Source organism: Musca vetustissima, unplaced genomic scaffold (genome assembly GCF_032173495.1).
Source record: "Musca vetustissima isolate MV318-11 ecotype Yass unplaced genomic scaffold, APGP_CSIRO_Mvet_v1 utg252441, whole genome shotgun sequence".
Lineage (NCBI taxonomy): Eukaryota > Metazoa > Arthropoda > Insecta > Diptera > Muscidae > Musca > Musca vetustissima.
The window spans coordinates 7,277-24,642 of NW_026878916.1; the positions used below are offsets into that span (position 1 = coordinate 7,277).

General features: G+C 29.1%; 3 protein-coding genes across 3 annotated transcripts; 2 read left to right on the forward strand and 1 right to left on the reverse strand.

Annotated features, from left to right (window-relative positions):
• The first annotated feature begins 4,804 nt into the window (after positions 1-4,804).
• On the forward strand, positions 4,805-6,951 carry LOC133323710 (histone H1.1-like). The gene is made up of 2 exons (XM_061532631.1): positions 4,805-4,975; positions 6,697-6,951. Exons 1-2 carry the CDS (start codon positions 4,805-4,807, stop codon positions 6,949-6,951), a joined length of 426 nt encoding a protein of 141 aa, XP_061388615.1.
• A 1,275-nt stretch (positions 6,952-8,226) lies between these two features.
• Positions 8,227-8,531, forward strand: LOC133323711 (histone H2A-like). The gene has a single exon (XM_061532632.1). It carries the CDS (start codon positions 8,285-8,287, stop codon positions 8,501-8,503), a length of 219 nt encoding a protein of 72 aa, XP_061388616.1. The 5' UTR covers positions 8,227-8,284; the 3' UTR covers positions 8,504-8,531.
• A 2,796-nt stretch (positions 8,532-11,327) lies between these two features.
• On the reverse strand, positions 11,328-11,733 carry LOC133323709 (histone H4). Its single transcript, XM_061532630.1, has one exon. It carries the CDS (start codon positions 11,698-11,700, stop codon positions 11,389-11,391), a length of 312 nt encoding a protein of 103 aa, XP_061388614.1. The 5' UTR covers positions 11,701-11,733; the 3' UTR covers positions 11,328-11,388.
• Positions 11,734-17,366: the final 5,633 nt, after the last annotated feature.

Sequence of the window (17,366 nt, forward strand, 5' to 3'; positions counted from 1 at the left end):
CACTTCGAATATATTCTTTAACGTAATCATCAATGCTCAGTGAACTATTAGAAAATTTATTATAGTATGCCAGATATCTAAATTAGATATCTAAATTAAAATAAATTCATTATTGCCTATAATTACTTCCTTATTTTAAAAAGGTGTCTATCGTCTACTCTTCAATACAAAGTATTCATTTTGTTCTTTTGTTCAATTCATAATTATATTTTCGGTAATAATTTTACAAATTCAATTCAATTCATTTTTATTTCCCATATAATTTTTACAACATATAGCAACTTAAGACTAAATCTTATATAATAGTATTTGTTCCTAACAGAGTTACTCTTTTTCTAGGAATATTTAATTTAAAATTTAATGCAAGGTTCGGTCAGCCCATTTATAAATTGTTATTTTAATTTGACTATGTCAATCGGTTTTTTATAATTTTAAAAGAAAAGGGAATAAAAACTTTTAATACATTGTTTATTTTTATCTTATATACTAAATAATGAAAACTAAACAAAAGAAAATAAAATAAAATGTAATTCATTAATAAAAGTAACACTTAAAATCTACCTACACTACTTAAAACTACTATTTACAATATTTACAATGATTTGAAATTTATTAAATTCAGTATTGATCTGTGCTATATACAAAATTATTTTCATTTATGTACCTTGTACCGTATTTTAAATTATAAAATAGTATTTTTTCTTCATTGTTGAAAATCATGTTGTTGTTTTTTAAATGGATTAAGCACATTGGCGAAAGGTGACCATCATTTTGTACATATCTGGTGAATTTATCAGTATCAATTATATAATTGTTTATTAATGGATTTTCATGGGTTGTACAACTCTCAATAACTTTTAAGGCTGACAACATCATAAATTTGTCTACGCGCTCAACTTTACTTGTGTTATATATTTTTTTTCTTGACGGAGCTTTAAAGTTTCCATCGTCTGTTCTAGTAGTTCTCAAATTTAAACAATATTTGAGCATTCTTCTTTCAAAAACCCTGATTTTTTCCATTTGTGTCGAAGATATATCAAACCAGATGGGAAATCCATACGAAATAATTGGCCTTATTAATTGCTTATACAGACACAATTTTATCTTTGTGCTCAATCCCCTTTTTCTGTATAGCACCTGTATAATACTGTAGAATGCCGCCTTTGCTTTTCTCATGGCATTTTGTACATGCTTATGGAAAGAATATTTTTCATCGAAATTTATTCCTAAATATTTCAGATCTGTAACATTTTCTATTATGGTTTCATTAATTTTTATTTTTGGCTTAAATTTTCTACAATTTTTGTACAAACGAGATTTTTTGCCTTTGATTGTTATAGTTTTACACTTATTTATATTTAAATTTAGCTTCCATATTTCAAAATATTCTTGCAGCTCATTTAAATAATTATTCAATTTATTTTGGGAAATTTTGGCTCTAGGGTGGGTGGCCGCAATTAAAATGTCATCAGCATATGTAATGAGTGATATGCCAGTTTCGGGCTCTGGTAAATCGGCTAGGTATAGGTTATAAAGCACTGGACCTAACACTGATCCTTGAGGGACTCCTGCTTTTATGGTGTGGTTATTGGAATTTTTATTTTCTATCATTACCGAGAAAGACCGCTTATCTAAATAACTTTTCAATAGTCTTACTATTAATGGCGAAAAATTATATGTGTTTGTTAATTTTGTTAATAAACCATCTTGCCACACGGTGTCAAAGGCTTTTTCAAAATCGAGGCTTACCATTATGGTCGAACTTCTATTATTAAATCCCTGTGAGATTTTATTTGCTAAAACTATCAGTGCTTGTGTTGTAGAATGTTTTTTCCTAAAACCAAACTGATAATTTTTTATTATATTATTATTTTCTATGTGCTCATTTAGAATATCCAAAATAAACATCTCTAATAATTTACCAATATTTGATAGGAGTGAAATAGGTCTGTAACTTTTGTGAGATGTTGGGTCTTTACCTGGTTTAAGAATTGGTACTATTTTAGCATGTTTCCATGCTTCTGGGAAATAGCCTATATTAATACATTGATTAAATAAAATTGCAAAATTGTTAAAAAATTCTTTATTTATCTTCCTTAGTATAAAATTTGGTATCCCATCATTACCACTACTCTTTTTATTTTTTAACCTACTTAGTGCAATTCCTATATCAGTTGATTTTAAAAATTTAATACCCTGTCTCTCTATACTATTGTTGCTACCATCTGCCTTTAACTCGTTACAAAAGTTAACAACCGGATTATTTTGTTCACTATTATTTTCTGTTATTGGAAAATTACAAGAGTTTTGTATTTTTCCAAATTCATTTGCTATTAAATTAGCTTTATTTGTATTGTCCGTAATATTATTTCCATTTTCATCTACAAGATCATGCATTTTTCTCTTCTTTGCTCCACAGAATTGCTTAACTTTTTTGAACATGTCGCCATTACAATTTATTTTACTTAATTTTTCCGTATAGTATTCCTCTTCAAATATTTTAATTTTTTCTTCTATTATTTTATCTAATCTTTTCAATATTGAACCGAGGGTATTATATTCTGTGGAGTCTAGGACTCTAAATCTTCTTCTTCTAATTCTTTTTTTATTTTTAATTAGATCTAGAATTTCTTGAGGTAGTTCTGCCATCATTCCATATTTGGGCCTAATTTTTTCCATACTACAATCCATGGCATGATTTATTATTTGATGTAGTTTGCTGACCTCCTCATCAATTTCGGCCTTGGAAGCATTTCTATCTATTGGAAGACTTAGTTCATTCTGTTTTTCTACTAGTATTCTATTAAATTTTGACCTGTTAAAACTCTTAAAATTATATATTTCTATTTCCTGTTGTCTCTCTATTTGATTGGATTTGATATTTATAACTATTGCTTTGTGGTCTGAATTGTAATCTAACGTGTCTACACAGTTTGATGGATCATATGCTAACGTGACTATGTTTGTTGTGGTAATAAAAAAATCTATGTAAGAATGGCAATTAAATGAACTTCTTGTTGGTTGGTTTGTAGGTCTAATTATTATATTAGGAGAGGTATCTAACCAGTCGCCTAATACTCGACCACTTGCATTAAAAATATTTCCTCCCCATAATGGATTTTTCGCATTTAGGTCAGCCCCAATAATTGCCTCATCATTTCCTATTATATTACCTATATTGACTAGATCATTTGATAAAATTTTGTTTTGTGGTCTATTATATAAAGCCATAACTATTATTTTATGATGAAGAGACTTAACCTCTACAATTGTTCCCTCAAGTTCCCCTAAATTGGCATAAATTTGCTCTGCTTTAATCCAATTTTTGACCAATATGGCCGTTCCACCTCCACGGCCATCCACCCTATTTTGCCTAAAAATTTTATAATTCTTTATTTGTAATAAATGCTTATTAGAGAGCTTGTGCTCTGCTAATAGTAGAATGTCAGGATTATTTTTTGTAATAAATAAGTTTAAATAGTGTCTTTTATGTCTAGACACTATTGAATTAACATTTATAAATATTATTTTTAAATTAGTCATTCAATCTTAATTCTAATAGCAAACCAAAGATTGCTTGCGCTTTTTCTTCATCTGTGACTAGGTGTTTTCTATTTTTGGCATATTCGTCTATCTTTCTTAAAGTTGTTAGCATATCCTTGCCTATATATTTCTTGCAGTCCTCGTTAAAAATTTTAAAAGATGCCATTCCATTATTTTTGCCTACCTCTTGATTTAATTTGGATGCATTTGCATATGACAAATTTGGAGTCATAGCAGGTGCCCTTTCATTATCTGAAATTTTTATTGAATTTTCATATTTACGCTGAATTTTCTCCTTAATTCTTAATTTAACTGGACAATTTTTGTCACTAGCTGCATGACCATCGGCTTTGCAGTTGACGCAATGCACAGTCATACCTATTTGCTTTCTAACTTGTCCTGTAACACTATCTGTAATTATAATTTCAGCAGTATTTTTTTCTTTTGGCGGAATTAAACATTCACCTGGTCCATGACTTTCTTTGCATTTGCAGCATCTATAAGACATGTTGCAATTATTTGCAACATGCCCTGTTCTCTGACAATTTTTACATTGTACTACTCCCTTGCTTTTGTAATTTTCAATATGAATTCCACCATTAAAAATATATTTTTGCCTCCTGAATGCCTTAACATTCGAATCTTTTGAGAGCTGTACAACCCACTTATTATTTTTTAAATTAATTGCTCTTATTATATTAACATTCATTTCTATTTCTTTAAAATAATTTATAATCTCCTGTTCCTCATATTCACTTGACAGGTTATTAATTACTAGAGATATTGGTTTTTCATCTCTAGGAGTAAAGGTATAAAATGAATATTTCAACTGAGAAAGCATTGCTTTAACTTTGCTGTGATCTTCTTTTTTAAATACTTTTAATGTTATCATATTTTTATTTACTATATCGGTCTTAAAATGTTTATGACCTAATAATCCTAATAATTTATTATATATTTCTTTAGAACTAACATTATATATTTTGAATACAGGTGGTGGGCTGACCTTACCTTTATTAATATTACTTTTATTAGATTGCGTTGGGCTACTTTCGACTTCATTGTTGAAAATTGGCATCTCGTCATTATTCATTTGTTGTGATGTTCGGTATGTTGTTCCGTCTTGTTTACTTGTTGTTTTCTGCATCAATGTTGCTTTTCTATAAATACTCGTTTCTGGCGCGGTTCCCGAGTTATTACAGTGTTAACAGTGTTTGTGTGCATACCTAGTGAAGTGAAAAGAAAAAAATTAAAGTGAAAAATGGCTCGTACTAAGCAAACTGCCCGTAAATCGACTGGTGGCAAGGCTCCTCGTAAGCAATTGGCCACTAAAGCCGCTCGTAAGAGCGCACCAGCCACCGGCGGTGTTAAGAAGCCTCATCGTTTCCGTCCCGGTACAGTCGCTTTGCGTGAAATCCGTCGTTACCAGATCGTGGAGAACGTGCTTAATTTACTTGACGTTTTGAAAACTCATTTTTTTACAACAAAACAATCGGTCCTTTTCAGGACCACAAAATATATTAAAAAAGAGATTAAATTTTTAACAAATTATTTACTATTATTACAATTTTTTTATTAAATAAAAATGTTTTTTACGTTGTTTTAATTTATTTGAGGCTGATAGGAATATAGGATTTTTTATTTATTTTTTTTTTATTTCGAGTAAAATTTCCAAACATTTATGTTTTCATTTGAAATTATAATTTTTTTCGCTTTCCTTTTCTTTTCATTAAAAATGATTTTTCATACATTTTCTCAACATTTTCATAATATGATTTTCTATTTAATTTATTTTATTTTTTTTTTCATTTTAATTTTGATTTCGTAAGAAATTATTTTCTTTTTTTAATTCTGGTTAAAATTTTAATTATTCAGATTTATTATTTAAATTATTTTATTATTATTTTTTTTCTTTGTTTCTATTTAAAATTTTTCCTTTGAATTGTCACATGATGAAATTTTTTTCACATTGTTTGTTTAATTGTTTTCTATTCACATTTTTCCAAATTGGCGGGAAAATGCTTCCCTCCATTTTTCCCCTTCCAAAAAAAAATCCTCTTATGTATAAATGCAATATGTTGTTTTTGGCGCGAAAAAAATTTCCCCTCAATATTTTTTTTTTTTTTTACAGCAAACATCCCCATGAATGAAGAATGAAATATGCATGTTTTTTCTTTTCCAGCTAATTTTCTACCATGTAAAAAAAATTCTATGTAATTTTATATTTAATTCCATGAAATTTCTTTGTACTCTGCTCTGCCATGAAAGGTAATAGTAAAAACGAAATTATTTTTAATATATTTTTTTTTGCCAAAATTTGGCAAAATTATATGGAAAATTAATAAATAACTGATTTATAAATTATTTTAGAATATTTTTAAATTAAAATGAATTTATTTTTGCCAAAATATGTTATTTTGAAAAAAAAAAAAAATTGCCGTTTGTTGATGAATGTTCGTTCACTGGTAGTATATGATATTGTAAGGAATTTTTAACTTTTCCAAACAATTAATGACTTTTTATGAATAATGTTTTATTTTGGTGTAAATATACAAATTCTGAAATGTTTTTTAAGAAATTTTTATAAAAGTTAATAAGATTTGAGCTTTCAAATTTATTTGTAGAAAAAGTTTTCTTCATTGAAAATATGCCAACAAGAGGATTTCTGCTGTCATAGACCACATAATAAATTTAATTTTTTCTCACATAGAAAATGTAAAATTGGTCAATATTTTTGTTTTATCCTAAAGTAAACATATCAGGCTATATTATCAAAAAGAAATTTTACGAAAATTTTCAAAATTTTTTGGATTTTTTCCAAATTTAGTTAGAAATTTGTGATTTCAAATTCATAATCTTTGAAGTTAAACGTCTATAACTCGCTAACGGCTTATGATAATTACATGAAATCTTTTGCAAAATGAAGCCTGAAATCTATACTTTCGAAATGTAAAATATCTTTTTCGAGAATTTTCTAAGCTTCCTCGCAAAAAATTTATTTCTCCGAAAACTTTTGTAAAAAATTTAACACGCTTCCACACAATAATTCGAAAAATATACCAATTGACTACTATGCACTTCTCATCTTTTCGATGTACCTATGTTATACGGCTCGACCAATAACAAAATAAGAAGAAGGTCGCCCCTAAAAAGGCTGCCGGCGAAAAGAAGACAGCTGCCAAAAAACCATCTGCCGCCAAAAAGACCGCTGAAAAGAAGAAGGCTGACAAAACAAAGGCCAAGGCTGCCAAGAAAACCGGTACAGTTAAGGCAAAACCCGCAAAGACCGCCGCTAAAGCATCTGCCACCAAACCAAAGGCACCCAAGGCAAAAACAGCCGCTGCTAAGCCCAAAAAAGCCGCAGCGCCAAAGAAGCCAGCTGCCAAGAAAGCCGCCGCCAAGAAGTAATTTTTCCCACAAAAATTACTTTGTCAAGAATTTTTTCGATATTCGAAAACATAATATCTAACAGCCCTTTTCAGGGCTACAAATTAAATTCTAAAAGAGACAAAATATTTATTTCATACTATAAACAAATTACTTTTATTATTTTTACTACTACCTAAATAAATGAGAAAATCCACATGTGTTTTAATTTTAGGAGAAAAAAAAAAGATTTTGCTAATTATAGTATTAGGTAAAAGTGTGCCTGTTTATTTATGGACATTCCACAAAATGACGCCACAAATGGATTATTTTAAATATTTTAATATTTTCTAAAATTTTTGAATTTCATTAATTTTTCATCAACAATTTATAATCACCATTTTAAACATATTTTTCCTTGGAAAGAATTCCACCACTAATTTTTTTCCCGCCAAAAAATCTCCCTACTTCATATTTGTCATATGCCTTTGCTGTACTGAAGAAAAAATGCTTGTACATAGATGTTGCCCATTCACATATTCGTTCGTATGGCACTGATGTCTACTATAGCACAACGAACTAAAATCGCACCAATACATACACACATACGACTGCTTGTGCGATATGTTGTTATACCCATATAGCACAAGTAAACAAGCAACGACTAACAAAGCAAGCAACGGCGTTGGCATAAGGCAATGTGAGTTAGTACAAATGAATGGAAATATATTATTTTCAGTGAAAATATGGAATTTTAATTTTTTTTTAGAATTTTGGTATTTATTGAAAAAAAAAAAAAATATATGTAATGAAAAAAGACGAAAGAAAAAAATGTTGGTTTGATAAAATATAATTTATTTATGAAAAATAATATTCTGAAAAAAAAAAAATTAAAAATATGGTTTAAAATATTTTTTTTAATTTTATTTATTTAAAAATTTTCTTTATTAACTAAAAATGCATAAATATGGTTTCAACAAAAATTTGATCTCTTTTAAAATATTTTCTTACGCTTGGTACGTCTCTTCGATTTATCGCCCTTGGTGATGTTCTTTTGGGCTTTGCCGGCCTTCTTTGCTGCTTTACCACTGGTTTTAGGAGGCATTTTTCACTTTAATTTTTTTTAATCACACAAACACTTTTAACACTGTTCACAGAATAAAAATACAAGGGCAGCCAACTACATATTTGTAGATTAAAATGTTCAACAATTTCAGGTAGTCACAGCTGCTATGTATAATACATAGCTACACACCCCTAAGTATAGTAATGTGTGTGCGAGAAAAGTATAAATACTACGGGGTGCCAAGGCAATTTTTATCATTCTGTGTTTTTCAGTGCTAAGTGAAGTGTTTAAAAATAAAATAAAGTGAAAATGTCTGGTCGTGGTAAAGGTGGCAAAGTTAAGGGAAAGGCAAAGTCCCGTTCCAATCGTGCTGGTCTTCAATTCCCCGTCGGTCGTATTCATCGTTTGGCCATCCGTAATGACGAAGAATTGAACAAATTGTTGTCTGGTGTTACTATCGCCCAAGGTGGTGTATTGCCAAACATCCAAGCTGTTCTCTTGCCCAAGAAGACCGAAAAGAAAGCCTAAATTATTGCGAAAGGTATTATGGAGTGAATACAGACCATCGTATAAAACACAAAAAATCCATACAAAATCAACCAATCCGTCCTTTTCAGGGCGACAAAAAATATTTAAAAAGAGAAAAAATCATTTCAAACAATATTATTTCATTAGTTACATTTATTAAAAATAAAATAAAAAAAAATCCAAAAAATATAAATTTTTCTCCTTACAGCATATTTGTCTTTTATGAGACGAAATACATTTATTGTAGTCACATTTGAGTTTGCTTAAAATTTGTTGTTGTTTGCCGTTATAGTTCGAGGTATTTTGAAGAAGAAGAAGAAGCATGCTTGTGTTATGTTGTTTTTGCAAGGGGCAATTTAAAACGAAGAAGAAAGAAGAAGAAGAATACAGTTATTCCTGTTGATCAGTAGTACAGCTGGCTTGTATGACTCACAAAAAATAACCACCAAACACAAAAACACACACGCACGCACACACATAGTAATTTTATTGTAAGAAATCGTCTACCGCCTTTTATTTTGGGAAGGCAAAAAAGAGGAGAATTGAAAGAGTTTTTTTGCATTGGAAAGGCTGTGTAGTTGAAATAAAATTATAGAATAAGGAAAATAAAATGAAAATTTGTAGGAATTTGAAGAAAAAATGGAATTGAAAAATAAATGAAATAGAAAAATTTGAATGAAATTAAAGAAATTAATAGAAAATATAAAATTAAAAAAATAAAATTAAAATGAAAAAAATATGAAATTTATAGGGACATTTAATGAAAATTGTTAGAAGATGAAAAGCGATTTTATTATCTGTTTTTTGAAAAATAAAATGAAATAAATTACAAATTAAATAATTTTGAATAAGAATTTACATTTTAGAAGAAAAATGAAAACATTTTTTTTTTTTTTTTTTTTTTTGAAAAATAAATTTAAATTTGTTTCGAAAAAATTATTACGAAAATAAAAATGAAATTGGTAGAAGTTTGAAGAAAAAATGGAATTGAAAAATGAATTTAATAGGAATATTTTAATAAAATTAGAAAATATTAAAATCAAAAATATTAAATAAAAATGAAATTTATACGGACTTTTAATGAAAATTTTTGGAAAAATTTTAGAAAATGAGAAGCGATTTTATGATTTTTTTTTTTTTTTTTTTGTTTTGAAAAATAAAATGAAATAAATGGAAAGAAATGTTGAATAAAATTTTATATTTTAACACAAAAATGAAAATATTATTTTGGATTTTTTGGAAAATAAATTTAAATTTGTTTAGAAAAAATTATTACGTTATTAAATTGGAAATTTAATTTTTTAATTTAATTTAAATTTTTTAATTTAATTTAAATTTTAATTTTTTAATTTAATTTAAATTTTTTAATTTAATTTAAATTTAAATTTTTTAATTTAATTTCAATTTTAATTTTTTAATTTACATTTACATTTTAATTTTTTAATTTAATTTCAATTTTTTAATTTAATTTTAATTTTTTAATTTATTTTTAATTTTTTAATTTAATTTAAATTTTTTAATTTAATTTAAATTTTTTAATTTAATTTTAATTTTTTAATTTAATTTCAATTTTTTAATTTAAATTTTAATTTTTTAATTTAATTTCAATTTTTTAATTTAATTTAAATTTTAATTTTTTAATTTAATTTTTTAATTTAATTTTTTAAATTTATTTATTTATGTTATTTTTTAATTAAAATTATTATTTTTGTAATGTTCCACTCAATATGAACATCGTACTCACATCGTTGTTTGGTTCGTTGTTTAGTATCATGGACTAACAAAATACTACCACATGCATAGATAAAGTGACGCTATGGTATACATACATAATATAAGCAAGCATATGAACAAACAAGCAAAGGCATTTAGAAATGCGAGTTGACGGCGGCATTTTTATATGGAAATATGTTCGAAGGAAGAAATTTTTTGTTTTTTGATAGAAATTTAGCGAAATTAAATAAGATTGTAATGAAAATGATGAAGTAAATTTTAATTGAATAAAAAAAATAAATAAAATAAAAATAAAAAAATAACAAATTTTCGATTTATAAAAAAATTAAATAAATTTTTTACGAATATTTTCAAAAATAAATAAAAAAAATTGTACAATTTACTAAAAATAATTTTATTTTTGTAATGAATTTTCTTGAAATGAGAACGTATTGAATTTTTTTTATTTTTTGAAATTTAAAACACTGATGTGAATAGTCATGGCATTGCTTGTTGTTCTTTAACGTACGTATGTACTAATACATGTATAGGGTATGTGTAGTTATGGTATACACACATAATATAAGCAAGCAAGCATATGAACAAACAAGCAACGGCATTTAGAAATGCGAGTTGACGGCGGCATTTTTATATGGAAATATGTTCGAAGGAAGAAAATTTTTGTTTTTTGATAGAAATTTAGCGAAATTAAATAAGATTGTAATGAAAATGATGAAGTAAATTTTAATTTAACGTTATGTACTAATACATGTATAGGGTATGTGTAGTTATGGTATACACACATAATATGAGTAACCAAAGGCATTTAGTAATGCGTATTGCCGACGGCATTTTAACAGGCATTGGTATGTGGAAATAATTGAAAGGAAAAAATATGATTTTGGAAAGAAATGTGGTATAAAATGGATAATACTATTAGAATAAAATTCAAATTTATTAAAAATATTTGAAAAATCGGAAAAGGTAAGGGAAGGAAATTTTTTAAACATTTAATATATGTAGTTATAATTTTTATTAGTATATTTATTAAAAAAAATAATAATTAATTTTCAACAAGAAAGTATCTCTTTTTTAATATTTTTTGTGGTCCTGAAAAGGACCGATTGGTTTGTTGTAAAAAAAGATTTCTCCAAATAGCGTCAAGAAAATATTTAACCGCCGAAACCGTACAAAGTACGACCTTGTCTCTTCAAAGCGTAGACGACATCCATAGCAGTGACGGTTTTACGCTTAGCGTGTTCGGTGTAGGTGACAGCATCACGAATAACGTTTTCCAGGAACACTTTCAGAACACCACGAGTTTCTTCGTAAATCAATCCAGAAATACGTTTTACACCACCACGACGAGCCAAACGTCTAATAGCTGGCTTGGTAATGCCCTGGATATTATCACGTAACACTTTGCGATGACGTTTAGCGCCACCTTTTCCCAAGCCTTTTCCACCTTTACCGCGACCAGTCATTTTTCACTTTTTTTTTAATTCACTTTAACACTTCACGAAAGCACAAGAACGAATGTTTTAACTAGCAATTCAATTCAATTCATATTTATTTCCAGATTCAATTCATTACATAGGTCTCTTAAGACTAATTAAGTTATGATTTATTTCTAACGTAGTTACCTACTTATCTAGAATTACATTTGTTGTGTTGATATATTTGAACTTTGTGTAAGGCCAGCCCGTTCGATTATTGTTTAAAATTTAAGATAATTATATAGCTTTCTTGTGAAAAAGGAATAAAAACACAAGTTGTACTTATTACTTAAAACTAAAGAAACTAAAGAAAACTATACTACATAAACTTAACTACTATATTTACAATATTTACAATGGTGGAATACCTGTGTTTATTGGTCGGTCCTATAAACTAGGTTGTCTGTATTATAAGATTTGTATCTTCTATGATAGAATATCAAATCTCCCATAGAATTATATAAGGAACCTTCATTTGAAAGACATAGTAGGCTCATAGCTGGTAGATAACCTTTTCTTTCTTTAATACTATTAACTTCATCTATAGTTATTTTTAGATTGTTTACCATTGGATTTGGATGGAAGATACATTTAGACAGGCAATTAATGGCCAATCTGATTGAAAATTTGTCGAAACGTTCGATTTTGCTTTCGTTATATATTTTCCTGATTGATGGACTAATATAGTACCCTTGTTCCGTCAAACGCCATCTAAGGCCGAGACAATGTGTCAACATTTTACGCTCTAATATCCTTATGCGTTCCATTTGGTGGGAAGAAATAAATGACCATACGGGGAAAGCGTATTCCATTGTTGGTCGGACGACTTGTTTATAAATTGTCAATTTCACATTTTTGCTTAGACCATTACGCTTGCGCAGTAACCATTGATAGTAATGATATGCAGTGCGACCTTTTTTTATTACATGATCAACATGCCTTATAAAACTCATATCTTGTTCGAATATAACACCAAGATACTTCAAAGTTTCCGTGTTGGTTAATATTTCATTACCAATATTTATATTGGGAATATATTGTCTTGCATTTTTGTACAAATTTACACCCTTCCCTTTAAAAATGATTGTCCTACACTTTTCTATGTTTAAGCAGAGTCTCCATTTGTCAAAATAATCTTTTAGAATTGATAGGTATTGACACAGCTGCCTATTAGCTGTTCTGGCCCTAGCATGTGTTGCTGATATTAATATATCATCAGCGTATATAATTAAGAGTAGGTCTTCTGATGGTTGAGGTATGTCAGCCAAATATAAGTTATACAGTACAGGGCCCAGGACCGAGCCCTGGGGTACCCCTGCATGTACATTTACATGTTGCGAATTAGCTTCATCAACACATACATAATATTTTCTGTTTCGAAGATAATTTTGTGTAATTTTAACCACATAAGGATTAAATTCATATAGCGTGCTCATTTTTTCAATGATTCCTTCTATAGAAACCGTGTCGAAGGCTTTTTTAAAATCCAAACTGACGGCAATCGTTGCACATCGCTTATTAAAACCACGTATTATCTTGTCATTTAATGTAAGAAGTGCATGTGTGGTTGAGTGCTGTCTTATAAAACCGAATTGATTATTTTTTAATATATCACAGGTATCAATGTGATCATTGATTCTGTCAAGAATTATTATTTCAAAAAGCTTTCCTAAGCAAGAAAGCATAGAAATCGGTCTATAGCTAGATGGATCTGTGGGGTCCTTTCCAGGTTTCAAAATTGGTATTACCATCGATGTTTTCCATTTTAGAGGGAAATATCCATTGTTTAGACAGTGGTTGAATATAATCGCCAGGAACTCACATGCCCTTTGATCTAATTTTCGAAGTATGAAATTGGGAATTTTGTCATCACCGCTAGATTTTTTATTATTCATAGATTTAAGGATATTTCCGATTTCACCCTTATTTGTTAGACGAATGGGTAGTCTTCTTGGAGGTCCGATAATGTTGCCATTAGCAAGAGCCTCCGTGCCAAACTGTACCATACATGAATCAGCATTATTGTCATTTGACAATAGTGGTGACGTGGTGTTCTGTGGGATGGCAAAAGTTTTTGCCATCACATTAGCTTTTTCAGTATCAACCGTAATTTTGGTGCTACCATCCATAACAAAATTAATATTTGTTTTAGAAAGACGTCCACTTATGCTCTTAACTTTTTTGAACATGTCATTTCCGGGTTTAATTTTTTGTAGTTTTTGAAGCAAGTCCATATCCTCGAAAGCATAGATCCTATCTTGAATAATACGGTCCATATTTCGTATAATAGCCCTAATAGTTGCGGCTTCTTGTGGGTCGATAATTCTGAATAATCTTCTCCTAGCTGTCTTTTTTTGTGCAATCAAGTCTAAGATATCTGGAGGGAGTTTAGCTAAACTGTTTCTTACTGGTGTAAATTTTTTAATAGAAGTGTCCATTGCAGAAATTAAAGTGGTAGTAAATTTATCTATTGCATTATCTATTTCTGTGGGTGTTATATTTCTGTTAATCGGAGGTGTACTGTTCGTTAGTTCTGTAGCAAGGGTGTCATTGAGTACTATTTTCTTGGTAGTTTTGAAATCATAAATTTTCCTTGGTTGCTGTCTATCTAAGTTATCTGCTATATATGTCATTATAGCCTTGTGGTCTGATTCAAAATCTAGAACTTCAGGTCTATCCGGCGTCCAAATATTGATGGTGGACAAGAATATGTCTATAAATGACTCCGTGGTTGACGAAAGCCTTGTTGGACCATCAGTTGGTTTTATATAGATGTTTGGATTGCTGTCCAACCAAGTTTTTAATACCCTACCACTAGGATTAATGTTATTTCCGCCCCAATCGGGGTGCTTAGCATTTAAATCTCCACCAATAATAGCGTCGTCAGAACCAACAATCCCACTTATTGTGTCTAGATCAATTAGATTCAGAGTTGTACCAGGTTTACAGTATAAGGACATCGCTGTTATATTTCTGCCTCCAATCTGTCTTATTTTGATAGCGGTACCTTCCATATTATTGAATACTACTGAAAGCCTTTGAGATTTAAAAATGTCTCTAACACAGATAGCCGTACCCCCCTTTCGGCTATTTTCATTGTCCTGTCTGTGTGTTTTGTAGCCTCTAAGATTAAATTTACGGTTAGCTGATAGTCCATGTTCCGCTAACATTAGTATATCCGGCTTATTTTGATTAACAAAAATTTGTAAATAATGTTTTTTAGTTTTGGATACTATGGAGTTTACGTTTATGAATATTATCTTTAATTTAGTCATCTAAAGCTAAACTTGTAAATATCTGATACAGAGAGTTTGTTTTCTCAGCATCCGTTTTTAAGCGCTTATAGGTATCAGTATGTGATCCTATCTTTTTAATGCAAGTGTAGAGATCTTTACCGAGAAGTCGAATACAGTCTGCATTGAGTGTATTCATAAAACCTTCCGATTTAGTCATTAATGGGGGAGTGTTATTTTTGTTTGGAGATGCTATCCTTGCCACGTTTGAGTACGAAAAAGTTGTGCCTGTATTGCTTGGTGTTATTCTATTGTTAGCAATTCGCTGCATTTGAGAGCTAGCTTGGATTAGTGAATTCTTTCGAATTTCCCTAGCTTCATTCTGTTTTTCAGCGATCTTTATTTTTATGGGACATTCCTTGGCGCTTGCTGCATGACCATATATATTGCAATTTACGCAATATAAAGGTATGCCAACGGTCTCAACAGTTTCGCCTGTGAGTGGATTTTCAAACAACTGAATTTCGTTATTTAATTCCTTTCTTGGAATGGGACATTGTCCCTTTTCGTGACCACCAGGGCACTTTCCGCACCTGAAGGGCATCTTGCAATTAGTGCCTATGTGACCGAGTCTTTGACAGTTCCTGCACTGTATTAGTCCATTTTTCTTATATTTTTCGATTTTTACTTTAGAATTTATAATGTAATTAAGTTTTTTAAAAGCGCCCAAATCGGTCGAATTGCCTAGCTGTATCAACCATCGATTGCCTTTAATATTAATAATATTTTTAACATCTAGATTTAAATCTGATTCTTTAATAAATTCTTCAATATCTTCTTTTTGATACGTTTCTGATAAGTCTTTAATCAACAAGGATTTAGGTTTTAATTCATTAGGTGTGTATGTATAATAAAATATGTTATTATCTTCTAGAAACTTCTTAACAATGTCAATGTCACTGTTCTTTTTTAGTTTTAGTTCAGTCATTTTTCCACGTAAAATTTTAGTGGTGAATGAATTTTTGTCAATAATTTTCTTTAGATTAATTGTTAGTTCTCTCATATTTATGTCATGTATCTTAAATGATGGTGGGCTGGCCTTACCTTTGTTAATATTTTCTCCAGTTTTATTATTAGAGTTGATTTCCTGGACCGTGGTTGAAGAAATTTTTTGCTTGGGAGCCTTTTTTCCTTTTACTTGGATCCATTCAGTTGTATCCATGTCTTCATCAATTTGATTTTGCTGTGTAGTAGCCGGTGATTTCAAATGTTGTCTATTTACCAATTGTCCATCCCCTGGCAGTATTGGCTTTTTGCCTGCCTGAACCGGAAGTTGATTGGCCATCGGATTTGTCGTTTGTTGATTATCCATCTTTTTAGTCCCAGGCAGCATCTGATTCTTGCCTGCCTGCGTCGGTTTCTGGCTTATAACCGGCGTAATACCCTGTATCGGTGGTGTATTCCGGGCATTAGTCTGCGTATTTTGTGGTTCATTTACCGACCAATTTTCTATTTGCTGTTTGGGCGGCACCTTTAGGTTATAATTTGAAGTAGCCAATTGCGTTTCTAAACTTGCAATTATCCGTTTGTAGCTATTTTCTTTTTTAACAAGCTCTGCCAATTGCCAAGCAGTGCTTTCTTGCAATTTTCGAAGAGCAGTTAACTCCTCCAATAAAGACCGGTTTAACTCCTTCCACTTCTTTTTGCGCTTGTTTCTTTCATCTGTAGTGCGCTTACTATATTCCACACCGTCCTTGGCTTCAGCTGCAATGTCTGCTGAGTTTTCAGAAAGTAGACTTTTTAAAGATAAATTTGAAACAAATATCTATTTATCTCTTTGCTTATTTTCACTTTTAATTTCACTTTATAAATTTTTAAATTCTTGACGTTTTAAAAACTCATTTTTTTTACAACAAAACAATCGGTCCTTTTCAGGACCACAAAATATATCAAAAAAGAGATTTTTAACAAATTATTTTTTTATTACAAATTTAAAAATTTACGTTGTTTTATTATTACAATTTTTTTATTAAATAAAAATGTTTTTTACGTTGTTTTAATTTATTTTGAGGCTGATAGGAATATAGGATTTTTTTTTATTTTTTTTTTATTTTGAGTAAAATTTCCAAACATTTATTTTTTTTTATTTGAAATTATAATTTTTTTCGCTTTTCTTTTCATTAAAAATAATTTTTCATACATTTTCTCAACATTTTCGTAAAATGATTTTCTATTTAAATTTTTTTTTTTCATTTTAATTTTTATTTCGTTAGAAATAATTTTTTTTAATTCTGGTTAAAATTTTAATTATTCAGATTTATTATTTAAATTATTTTATTTTTTTTCTTTGTTTCTATTTAAAATTTTTCGTTTTTGTCACATGATGAATTTTTTTCACATTGGTTTAATTGTTTTCTATTC